At 39.4% G+C, this 13,506-nt stretch overlaps 1 protein-coding gene across 1 annotated transcript in view; it reads left to right on the top strand.

Moving 5' to 3' along the window:
- LOC148870917 (uncharacterized) overlaps nt 1-13,506 on the top strand; it is a 72,916-nt gene that overhangs the window by 48,268 nt on the left and 11,142 nt on the right. The window contains exons 11-12 of the mRNA XM_088972431.1: nt 1,811-1,873; nt 4,988-5,181. Of these exons, the coding sequence (XP_088828557.1) occupies nt 1,811-1,873; nt 4,988-5,181 (257 nt within the window). The remainder of the gene's footprint in view (nt 1-1,810; nt 1,874-4,987; nt 5,182-13,506) is intronic.

The following is a 13,506-nucleotide window of genomic DNA, read 5'->3' as shown; positions in this document are numbered from 1 at the left end:
CCCAGATCATGACCAAGCCCCCTGAAAGCCCTACTGCATTCATATCCAACCATTCCCCAACACCTGAACCCCAGATTTCAGACTTCTCTCGTAACCCAACTCCTCCAGTTTAGTTTCTTGAAGGCAGACCACATCTGGCTTAAGCCTTCTAATCAACTCTCTCACCACCATCCTTCTCTTATCCTCCCTCAATCCCCTAACATTCCAGGAGAGGATTTTAATCCTTTTAGTCTTCCTTTCTTAATTACCTTTCTTTTTCTTTTCTTTTCTTTTCTTTTTTTTTTTTCTTTTCAGGACTCTACCTCAGAATCTCCCTAATAAGCACTGCCTAGTCGCCCTCCACACATCAGTGCAATGGATTCTGCTACTTCTTGCCTCCGAAGATGAAAAGGCACCAGTACCCCATCTTCAACAACGTAATCCTTAGAGTTAGAGAGAGGATTCCATATGAAGATTGTAAAAGCTCCTAATTCGTCTGAAAATTAATAGCCGAGAGATCTACTTTTTTCTCTCAAAAGTCCACTAAAGCTTTGCATTTATCAAATGGGGTTACAATGAACACATTTTTCAGTCTTAGCTTCAACGTTAATAGATCTGCAACTTTCCTCCAATCCGTAACCTGTATCCCTGTTTGGATTATAAACTTACTTTCCCATTCTTCCTTAATCGGGTAATCCAACAGTCTACACTGTTTGTTGGCTTTCACTATAACCACAGGCTCCTGTTCTAAGTTTCCAGACAAGGTAGCCCCCTGAATTTCCACCTCCTCTCTTACTGGACTCTCATTCGTAACTGTTCCTCCACGGCATAAAAACTCCTCAAATACCCTGCTAACATCCTTCCATCCTTGTTTCTGTCTTCCTTCCGGGAAGCATACCATCTGTTTCTTTCCTTTTCCAAAGAACTCAATCAAAGTCAGATAACATCCCTTAGTATTCTTCCTGCTTTTGACCATGTAAGTCTTACCTTCCTTTGTTCCAACCTCTTGTTTGTTGCTTTGCTTGCCTTACTACTTCTACCCCAGTCACCAGAACCATAGCCCTCCTCCCTTCCCTTATCTTTAAGCTCATCTTACCTTGGACTCCAACTTCCTCGAACCAGAAATTCTTAGCTTCAACCTTCAAATCTCTTCTCCATCGCCCTACCTCCACGAGCCTACGCTCCATCTCTCTTCAGCCAAGTCACCTGGCCTCTTTTATCTGTGATTGCCTACAGAAGATATGTTAGGATTGTTGAATACATGAAGTTACCAAAAAAAACCCTCTTTTAGTAATTTTAAAGTAGAAGGACAAAATTGCCCTGCTTCCTACTCTAAATTACAAAACAGCTTCTGCTACCCATTCTAATATGAGTAATATTACTTCTAACACAACAATAAAAAAAATGTTATTTTTAACACTTTTTATTGTTGTTGGTCTTATTATTGGTTTTCTTTACTTGGATCTTTCCAACTGTCTTTAAATCTCCAAGGTTTATTTTTAGAGACCATTGTTGGTTGAGGAGGATTAGTTAAATGCAATTTGAAGGGGTGGATTGAATTGTAGAGAGAAATGGAAATTAATTTTTTGTGTACTTGAAACAATGTTATGCCTAAGTATATATAATACAGCATGGCAACAGGAAAGGGAAAATCAAAATACTTTCTGCATAACTCCATCCCCTAGTTCTATTTTGTTTCTTTATTTATTTTTGGTCTCGTTTATGAACCCCAGGAAAACTGGTGTACTTCTATCTTTATCTTTGTTTTCGTATTTTTTTGGTACCACTTAACTCTGTATAAATATTTTCTGAATAAACATGGTATTTCTAGGTCTCTGCATGGTCATGTTCGTGGGATCTCAATAGTCCACATCATATATACGCTGGATTACAGGTTGGATTTTTGACACTTTTCTCTGTTGTCAGGATACTGATTTGTTTGTGTTAGATGTTTGCTTTATAATTTAGATCACAGTTTGTGCATAAATAAAACTTCTATATCCCCCTTGGTCATTGATGTGAAAATAACAAAAAATTAGAAAAGGAAAAAACTAGGAGAGAAAAGAACAATTTTGGGAGAAAGGTTAGCAGCTGATTACCCTTGTAGAGCCATTGTTTATGTAAAAGATGTACAGAGACAATAAATACCTTGATTATGATACACAGCTCCCCATTGAGCTATTCTCACCAAGTAGAAAGTGCAAAAAACTGATCTGATTTAAAAACTGTATAGAAAAGAAAAGAAAAAGATTGTGCAGAGAAGAGAAGAAGAGAAACATTGAAGAGAATGGGGAGAAGCCAAAACAGAATTAGGTCTGGCTGCCCCTTTCATTGTCTTATATACTCAAACTAAAAAAGGGATACAATGACAAGTATACCCTTAGTAAGTCGGCCACTATTAAAACATAAGAGCATACTATCAACTAAACATAAACCAATGGACCTTGGGCCTGATAACTCTAACTAAACATTATAAATAAAACAAAAGATAAACTAATGGGCCTTGGGCCTAATAACTGTAACTAAACATTATAAATAAAAACAAAGGATGTTATCAGCACAATCTCAACACTCACCATGCTTTGTTTTCTGAGATTTCAAACTTGGTTTTCACATTGCCTTAGTAGGAAAATCTGTCAATTGGTTCCCAATTGTCATGAAAGGCAAACACGCTTCTTGAGAAGTAAATCCCTTGATTACTTCCACCTCGGGTGGAAGCTTTTGCTTGGCTGATGGCTATGGACAATGTGTTGACAGTAGACCATTTGAAGACAAGAGGATTCAAGCATGAACAGCATGTTCAGTTTTTCTTGGTGCAAAACTAAACCGGGTTTGCATGCTTCTCTATGAACAATTTTGCATTAACGTTTTTTGCACTGTTACAAGTTATAAAATTCAGCATTTCAGCCTATATGAGAGCGCTAAAAATTCTGGATCTGCAAACATGCAGGTTGTGGGGCATTATGGAGGATGGGAAAGGGGGATGGCTTTTGGAGTTGGCTTGGGAAGTGATTATTTTTTATGGTGCATATCTCTGTTAAGTATTAGTCAAGTGCTTAGAATTGATTGATTCTTGGGGAAAGGGGGGATTGCAGTCCATGTGGTTTGAGTGTTTTATTAGTTTTTTTCTAAACTTTTATTGCATTAGTTGTTAAGGTATCCTGTTTTTATTGAATGGTGGATTGTTTCCTTGAGGTAGTCTGTAGGCTATAATTGAGGGGTTTGGTTGATGAGGAGATTTCATTGGATAAAAAAATGAGGCTCTTCGAAGAATCCAGTTGATTACCTGCTAAGAAGTTAGGGTGTAATAGGAGTCATTCCCCCTCAAAGAGAGTCTCACTATATTCGTCTCTCTAGCAGCTGGTGGAGTTAAATTAAACTTTGATGGTTACAGATTGGGCAACCCAAGAGCATCCGGAATAGGAGGTTCCGTTAAAGATCAAAATAGAAGCATCATGGCACAATTTTATGGGCCCATAGAGTTAGGGAACTCAATCGGGGCTTAACTGTTAACATTTCTGCATGGACTAAGAATGACAAGGACTCTGAGTTTGAGGAATATTATAGTAGAGGGTGACTCAGAGGTTGTGCTGTAATGGCTGCAAAAAAGCAAAAAAGGTCCATAGCTATATTGGTACCAATTGAAGGAGCTGAGAATCTTGGCTTCTGATGTAAATGCAAGTTTCACTTGGACTTACAGATCATCTTATGGACCAGCTAATGCAATGGATAATCAAGGGGCTGAGGTAACTGTTGTAAGGAATTAACTATAGGGTGAGGAAATGCCTCAATAGAGTGCCTTACACTCATTTCTTTGGGGTGCTTGGCACTCTGTACATATTCATTGTTTTTCATATATTAATAAAGTTCACCTGCCACCAGATCTGAAATTTGTAAGACCTTATCCTATCTTAGATCAGTTAGTCATCTATTCCCCACTCTGGCACTTTTTTAAACCTTTTTAAGGAGAGATAACAGAGTAACTGGCTCCTGGATGAACTATCCCCCAATATGACTTTCCTCCCAACAACATCATTGGCAAGGCTATCTATTAAAAAGTTGGCTAATCTTGTGTACATATGAATGAGATATTTACCTTGGAAGCCAAAAGATCTAGCATATCTAATAAGATGTTAAAACAATATAAGATTCCTTTCATCTCTACTTTCTCTTAGTCATTTAGCCTTTGGACCTGAATAGACTAGTATGGCTTCAGCATCATGTCTTCTAAAAGTTCCACAAACTTCTGGTTGCCTGGATTCCCAAGGGAGCACCCATCAACATTGGATTTTTTCTGCTAAGAGAAACCATCTCTGTACTACATTCCATTTATGAATGATGAACTTCACTGCCCTCAATCTTCCAGTTAAACTGTCTGCCAAATACCTTAGAATTTTTTTTAGGTTTGGTCTAGTGGGTAAATTATGTCGATTAAATCAATAGTTTTTCAGTTGGTTACTCGTGAGTAAAGATTCCACCATTACTCTCCTCCTAAATGCTCTATAAATTCATGCATGGACTCCACATAAATATTCCTCTTCTGGTGGAAGGGAAGGGAGAAAAGGCTAGGTTTCAACTCTCAAAACAAATTCAGGATGTCCATAGGAGGCTTCCAATTTGGAACCAAAATGAGATGTGGAGAGGATCCCAGTCCTAGTGGCAAAATTTGAAATAATGAAGATGTGATGGATAATCATAACACTGACCTCAGCATGTATATGAGGTGTTTAACTTCATGGTTTTGTTCATTGGTTCTCATTTGAATCATTCCCCAGCAAAAAGCTTGGATTTTTTGTGGGGACAGGCCAAGCCAAGTAGCTTTTATTGGAAAGTCTTGCATTGACAAGAGTGTTCAGATCAAGGGCCTTTGAGCAATCTGATACAAAGTTGTTAATGCTAAACAATGAAGAACTAGAAAGAGAGTAAAGCCCTTTATTATGATATGATGTGCTGTAATCACAATAATAATATGTCACAACTCACAACACTTTACTTATATTTTTTGCAGAATGGCATGCTTTTAATGTTTGATATGCGCCAAACCTCAAGGCCTATGGAATCTTTAAATGGAATTATTGAAAGACCTGTTCATGCCATTTACTCTCTTGTAAATGACTCTGCTCCTCCTTCCGGTACTAGAACAGTACTAAGCACATCAGCAGCTGGCCCTTGTGTGTGGAATGTTGGTGATTCTGGAGTAAGGTTAGTTTATATACGTGTGATATATACATTGATGCTTGTTTTTATTAGTTAACAATCTGCTTTGATTGGCTTCCAGTTCATATTGAGTTCTATTTTTCTTCCTTTTGGATATTTTCTGATGCATTTAAAATTATTCTTTTATTTTTCTTATTTGCTGATTTTATATTTGTGGTTCACAAAGTTAACAAGATGTTGCCTAGGCAGGCGCCTAGTTATCACCTGGGAAACCAAGTAGTATATGGTTAGTGATCTATAGACCCACTATTTTTTCACAAATATTAAGCACCTGCCTTTGCCAGTGCTGCTTACGCACCCACCTAGGTGAGGCAATTGGTAAGGCAGATGCCTTGTATTACATATTGAGGTTGTGTGTATGCATGTCTTTTTTTTTGTACATTGAGGTGCATAGAGTCAAATTATATATTGATCATTGATGATATATCTTTAATTTTTTATTCAAGGTTTCAATGCAAGTTCAATACCTAAAGAATTGATTCATAAATTTCATAGTGTCTTATTAATTGTTTTTTGATATTCCTCTGTAATGTTCATTTTTACTAATTTTCTTAGATTATTGTTGCAGTACTTCTTTTCTTGGATTCAATAATTCGCTTCTTTGCACTCTTTTTCTTGCATTGTATGTGATAAAATGCTTGAATCAACAATTTGATTCAATCAATGTCATCCAAAGATGCCACTGTTAATTCCAGTATGCAGTCCTCGCTCTCTGGTTTTAACTGGAACCTAAATTTCAGAAGACCTTTAAGAACTTAGAGATTGATGAGACAGCGAATCTTTCGAGTTCTCTAAGTGAGGTTTACATTTCCTCAGCAAACCCAGACCAACGCATTTGGACACTTCAACCTGATGGCAAGTGCTCAGTTAAGTCCTTCTTTAGAGCCTTGGTTACAGAATCCCCCTATTCTAATTTCCTCACAAGAGGGTCTGGTGCTCCGACATTCCCCCTAGGGTCTCTTTCTTTGTTTGGGAGGCCTGCCTTCACAAAATCAACACCTATGACTTGGTTCAGAAGAAGAACAAAGGCAGATTGTTTACCTCCCCCCATTCTTTCCCTTAATGTCTGAAAGAAGGTGAATCCACTGATCACCTCTTTCTTCGCTGCCTAGAAACAAGGAAACTCTGGTTCTACTTCCTTAATCTTGTAAGGCACAGCTGGGTCTTTCCTAGAAATTTAATCGATTTCATCTGGCAAGGGAGGGGCAATGGTCAGAAGCAGGGGGAAAATTTATTGGTGCACAATTGCCCAAGCAGTATTATGGTGTGTTTGAGAAGAAAGAAACTGTTAGAGTCGGCAGAATAAGGGGCAGTCTGGTCATTTTGTCATATAATTAGAAGTGAGTTGTCTATTTTGTCTGTGTTTAAGTTGTGTCCCATACTTAATTAGGGACATAGTTGTCTTTTGTATTCTAATGCGTAAGTTATAAATACAAGGTGGGTCGGCTGAAAGAGAGTGATTCTTCGCACTAGCCAAACCCTTTCTTTCTCTCCTCTCTTCTTCTTCTTCTTCCTCTTCTTCTTCTTCTTCTCTTCTCTCCTTTCTTATTTCTGAACTAGGACTGAACTAGTATCAATCGATCCACAAACATGGTATCACATCACTGGAAATCAGTTTGCTTCCTTCCTTTCTTTTCTCCTTGCATCGCCATATCAGATTTGAGTTTTTTTTTTTGAAAGTTCTCATCAATCAGTTGGAGGATCGATAAGGGGCCAAAAATGAGTCATCGTTTTTCCTAGGAGGTAACTATGCCTCCAGTTGTTGTGGTGATGTTTGTCTTGGTGGTGTACTAGAAACCCTCTACTCGATGACTTGAAGAGGGCTGGTTCGTGGACAGGTGTGAATAGAAGTCTATGGTCAGCTGATAGCATGGTATTTTCTCTCTATTTTGGACTGGGTTTGAACTATGTGGCAGTGCTGATTGATGGGTTTGTGTAGGAACTGTGTTTGTTTCCTATTTATATCTGAATGTGTGTGACAGCAGTAGGGCTTTTAGTGTTGAACCCTATGACAGTGATTTTTTCAGCAACAGTTGCTTAATTGTGGTGTTGTAAATGATTTCCTTTGATTATCTAAATGCACAAATGACCTCTATCAAATTAAATGGTGTGTGTCGTGGGCTAAGTCAATGGAAGTGTTTTTGAGAGCCAAGAAAAAGGTGAAACATGCCAAGGAGGAGAAACCCTCGTCTGAATCTCAAGGGTATAGTGAGTGGGAATAGGAGGATGCACAAATTATGACCTAGTTGTGGAATAGCATGGAACCGAAAATTAGTGTGAACTTTATGTTCTTGGATACAACCAAGGAAATATGAGATCATGCTAAGAAACTTTATTCTGGCCAAGATAACACCACTAGAGTATACCAATTGTATCAGTAGTACTTTAACTTGAAGCAAGGAAATCAGAGCCTAGAGGAGTATTATGCTAGTATAAGAAACCTTTGTAATGAGCTTAATGCGTATGACCCTTTGACTTCTGATGTTAAAATTCAACAACAGCAATGGGAATAACTTAAAATGACAAGATTTTTGGTGGGATTGAAATTTGAATGTGAATCTGTGAGGATAGAAATACTAGGTGGATATGCTCTTCCCTCTCTTGAGGAGGTGTTTGCCCAACTCCGAAGGATTTCTATTGAACCTTTGGAGCATTCCACTCTCTTGGACAGGTCTATTTTTATGGTGGCGAGAGGGGAGGTTGTGGAAATAGAGGTGGTGGAGGTGGACGTGGACGTGGATTTCCAAGGAGCCAAGGTGGTCCTATGTTTAATCATACTAGTGATCGAGGTGGAGGTCATGGTAGAGGGTGGAGTAATGGTCCTTGGAGGTGCACACATTGTGGATTAGGACATACTGTTAATTTCTCTTATGACTTACATGGTTCGCCTAGCACTCGGGCCAATCATGTTGTGACTAGCGATGGTGGCACAGTTAGTGAAAACCAACATGTTGATCAAACACCCCCCACATCTACAAGTGCTTTTGGGAAGGAAATGGTGAGTGTCTGTGTGATGAATATGAAAAATTTCTTCAGCCATCCTCTCAATAGAATATAGTCACTCTTGCTCATTCAGGTATGGCTTGCTTGGCATCTAAACCTTCACATTGGATTATTGACTCTGGAGCCTCTGATCATATGATTGGAACTCCATGTGTGTTTTCCTCTCTTTTCCCAGTCTTTGACATCTCAAACACTGACACTTGCTAATGGTCTACTTCTCCCATTTGTGGTGTTGGTGATGTTGACCTCACATCTTTATCATTATCCTCTGTCTTATGTACCCAAATTTCCTTTTAACCTTATGTCAGTTAGTAGGTTGACTAAATCTGTTAATTGTTCTACAACCTTTTACCCATTTTCTTGTGTGTTTTAGGATCTAAGGTGGGGATGAAGATTGGTGAAGGGCATGAAGTAGGTGGATTGTATTACCTTGATGGTGGTGGCCTGTAAGTAGCACTTCAATCTTCTCCTACTCCTCTCCAGTGGCACTACAGACTTCGTCATCTGTCTCTCAAGGCTCTGAAGTTACTTGTTCCATTATCAAGTCATCTTTCTTATTTGGATTGTGAGTCATGTCATTTTGGAAAACACCAGAGTCTTTCTCAGTCCTAGGTTTGATAGTTGTGTTTTGGTTCCTTTTTCATTAGTTCATTCAGATGTTTAGGGTCCAAATAAAGTAGTGTTGTACAACGGCTACAAATACTTTATAAATTTTGTTGATGATTATTCAAGGATGACCTCACATCTTTATCTTTATCCTCTATTTTCCAAAAATTTCATACTGAAATTCGTACCCAATTTGGTGTTCATATTCTTGACAGTATGGGCGACCAGAAATAAGAGGGAGAGAAGAGAAGAAAAGAGAAGAGGAGAAGAAAAGAAGAGAAGAGAGGAGGGAAGAAATAAGGGTTTTGCAATGTAACAGTGCTGGCAGTGCCAACCTTTATTTTAATATTATATAGGGTGGCAGAAATAACAAAGGAAAAGACCCTTGTGCTCCTGAGTACAATAATAGACATAACAGAAAGAAAAAACGAAATAAAAAAACACTTTAATTAGCCAAACAGGCCTTAACATCAGCAACTAAATTATTTTAACATTATTTTAACACTCCCCCTCAAGTTGGAGCATAGATGTCAATCATGCCCAACTTGTCACACAAATCTTTGTGCCGCACATGATGGAGACCTTTGGTGAAGATATCTACAAGTTGTTCTTCTGAGCTGACATATGGTGTACACACTTCTCCACTTTCAAGTTTCTCTCTAATAAAATGCTTTTCCACTTCAATGTGTTTCGTCCTGTCATGCCAAACTGGATTAGCAGCAATATTGATGGCAACTTTATTGTCACAGTAGAGTGACATAGGATTGCTTAATGCGAAACCCAGTTCACCTAACGGATTTCTTATCCACATGATTTCCGCAACCCCATGAGCCATCGCTCTATACTCTGCTTCAGCACTGGATCTAGCCACCACACTTTATTTTTTGCTTCTCCATGTGACAAGGTTTCCTCCTACAAAGGCACAATACCCACTGGTAGACTTTCGGTCATTGACTGCTCTTGCCCAATCTGCATTAGTATATACTTCCACTTTTAATTGACTGTGTTTTTGGAACAACAAACCAGCTCTAGGAAACTTCTTGAGATATCTCAAGATCCTCTCTGTAGCCTCAAAGTGAGTTGTCCTAGGGTTGTGCATGAATTGACTAAGGACACCCACTGCATAGGCAATATCAGGCCTGGTCATAGACAAATACAAAAGTTTCCCCACGAGTCTCTGGAACATCTTTACATCTTTCAAAAACTCTCCCTGACCGTCTCCCAGATGGTGATTAGGTTCAATAGGTGAATCAAATGGCTTTACCCCCAACTTGCCTGTATCCTCTATTAGATCTAGTACATACTTCCGTTGGGAAATAAAGATGCCCTTGTGAGAGCGGGCAACTTCAATTCCAAGAAAGTATTGTAAGGGGCCTAGATCCTTCACTTCAAATTTAGTGGCTAAGAATTTTTTCAGTCTCTGGATTTCAGCCTCCCAATCTCCTGTGATCACTATTCATCCACATACACAACAAGAGCTGCAATTTTACCTTCACCTCTTTTCACAAACAAAGTATGATCCGACTGGCATTGTTTGAACCCCATTTGTTGAATTGCTAAATGGAACTTACTAAACCAAGCCCGAGGTGATTGTTTCAACCCATATAGAGATTTTTTTAACCTGCACACCTTTTGTTCACTGCCTTTGGCACAGAACCCTGGGGGTTGGGTCATGTACACTTCCTCTTCCAAGTCACCATTCAAGGAAGCATTTTTGATGTCCAATTGGTGAAGATCCTAGTCAAGATTTGCTGTCAAGGAAAGAAGAATCCTGATAGAGTTCATCTTGGCTACCGGAGCAAAAGTCTCTACATAGTCCACTCCATATACCTGTGTGAAGCCTCTTGCTACCAGTCTAGCCTTGTACCTTTCAACAGTTCCATCAGCCTTGTGTTTCACTGTGAACACCCACTTGCACCCCACTGGTTCCTTCCCTTCAGGAAGGTCTACCAACTCCCAAGTGCCATTTTTGTGTAAAGCATCAATTTCTTCCTGCATTGCATCTATCCATTAAGGTTTTGACAAAGCTTCTGCTACAGTCTTAGGAATGGGGACACTATCCTTGGAAGAGAGAAAGGCACGATACGAAGGCGAAACATGCTCATAGGACACAAAATTAGAGATAAGATGATTAGTGGTACAAGACCTAACACCCTTCCTCTTAGCAATAGGAATATTAAGATCATTGGTGACAGGTGAATCAACATTTAAAGGAGCAGATATATCAATGGGAGCAAGTGTACCTGGCTGATGAGACGGATCTGCCTCGGGTTAATCCGATGATGTTGGTTGCATAGTGTCAGGCTCCATGTCTCTTGAACTCTATTGGCTCTTATGACGACGATGAAAAACCCGGAATGGAGTTGGATCGGGTAAAGGAGGTAGTTGAATTTGAGTCGTCGCCTGTTTCTCCTCAAACCTACTCTCCTCCTAAGGAGAAACCGAGAAAAAAGATTGATTCTCAAAGAATGAGACATCAGTGGAAACATAGTACTTGCGAGCAATGGGATCATAGCAACGATACCCTTTTTGAGATAAAGGATAACCAAGAAAAACACAAGGAATAGCCCGATGATCAAGCTTACCACGAGTAGGGGACATGTTACGGACAAAACAACGACACCCAAAAACACGCATCAGAATGGTGGACAGCGGGGCTGTAGGGAACAAGAGCTGATGTGGGGCCTTATACTCTAGTAGCCGAGAGGGCATGCGATTGATGATATATGTCGCACACAAGACTGCATCCATCCAGAACTGTTTTGGCACATTCATATGAATCAACAAACCACGAGTGACTTCGAGAAGGTGATGGTTCTTCCGTTAAATCACACCATTTTGTTGGGGTGTCTTGGCACAAGAGCTTTGCTGAAGTGACCCACTCGAAGCAAAAAACTTCGTGAGATCACTATGAAAATATTTCTTCGCATTGTCCGGTTGGAAGAAATGGATTTTCGTTTGGAACTGAGTGAACACCATGCGTTGAAAATCTTTCACAATTTGTGGCACTTCATCTCATGATCTCATAGGGTAAACCCAAGTGTATCTAGAATAATCATCAATCAAAGTAACGAAGTACTTTTAGCCAGCCGCAGTAGATAGAGTAACAGGGCCCCAAACATCAGAATAAACAATATGAAATGGAAGTTCAAATCTTTTATTTCGTAAAGGTAAAGAACTTCTACAATGCTTACTCAACTAACAAGTTTGACATTGTAACTGACTCACTAACAAGGACTCAAACAACTTTGGAAACATAACTTTTAACGACTCAAAAGAAAGATGACCTAAACGACTATGCCATAAATAGGCTTGACTCTCACTTGACGAACTCGTGGACTCTGTTGCCACCAGACCAGCATTATTCTCCAACACGTAGAGACCATCCACTATGCTTCCTCTATCAATTGTCTTCCCCGAGGTCAAATCCTGAAACACACATGAAGACAGAAAAAAAGTGATTGAGCAGTTCAAGGAGTGAGTCAGACTACTAATGGACAGAAAATTAATATGTAATTCCAGAACGTGCAGTACATTAGGAAGAGTAAGGCCAAGTGGGAGAGGTATGGTGCCTCAGCCAACTATGGTAGAAAAAGAACCATCAGCCAGTCTTACCTTATCTCTCCCAGAGAGAAGGTTATATGTCTGAAACAAATTAGACTCATCGGTCATGTAATTTTAGACTTACCGGTCTAAAACAAATTAGACTTCTTACCTGAAGAAAACTGAAGAGAGGAGAGCTGTTCTTCCATCAATGATTTTAGCCATAATAATTCAGAAACTCCATGTGCCATGGCCCTATATTCTGCTTCAGCCAAAGACCGAGCAACAACCGATTGTTTCTTGCTTCTCCAAGAAACAACATTACCAACCACCAAGCTGCAATACCTAGAAGTAGATCTTCTGTCATCAATGTTTCCGGCCCAGCCAGCATCGGTGTAGGCTTCAAATTTCAGATGACCATGCTTGGTAAACAGAATACCCTTTCCTGGGGAGCCCTTCAAATAACATAGGATTCTCTCTGTTGCTGCCATATGAGTGTCTCGGGGAGCATGCATGAATTGGCTAATGCAATTGATTGCATATGCAATATCTGGCCGAGTCATGCATAGGTACAAAAGTTTCCCAAAAAGTCTCTGAAAGATTACTTTGTCTTCTAACAATTTCCCTTCTAAGGCTGAGAGTTTATGACTCATATCAATAGGAGTAGCAACTGGTCTAGCACCCATCTTTCCAGTCTCGGAGAGTAGGTCAAGAACATACTTCCTTTGGGAGATAAGAATCCCATCCTTGGATCGAGCCACTTATATACCAAGAAAATATCTCAAGTCCCCCAAATCTTTAATCTCAAACTCTGTATGGAGAAAATATTTTAGATCATGAATTCCTAAAACATCATTACCAGTCACTACAATATCATCATTACCAGTCACTACAATATCATCTACATACACAATGAGGTATACTGCCAGAGGTCCACTCCTCTTCACAAAAAGAGTATGATCGGACTGTGTCTGCACATAACAAAAGTTAACAAGCGTTGTTCTAAATCTCTCAAACCATTCTCTAGGGGACTGTTTCAGTCCATAAAGAGATTTCTTCAGCCTGCATACCTTCCCTTTCATATCAGTTCCATACATCCCTGGAGGAAGAGACATATAAACCTCCTCATGTAATTCACCATTCAAAAATGCATTCTTC

The sequence above is a fragment of the Nelumbo lutea genome, chromosome 2 (assembly GCF_056320005.1).
Source record: "Nelumbo lutea isolate HS-2025 chromosome 2, American lotus-T2T, whole genome shotgun sequence".
Lineage (NCBI taxonomy): Eukaryota > Viridiplantae > Streptophyta > Magnoliopsida > Proteales > Nelumbonaceae > Nelumbo > Nelumbo lutea.
Note: the sequence above shows the minus strand (reverse complement) of the source record. Positions and strands in the feature narration are given on the sequence as shown.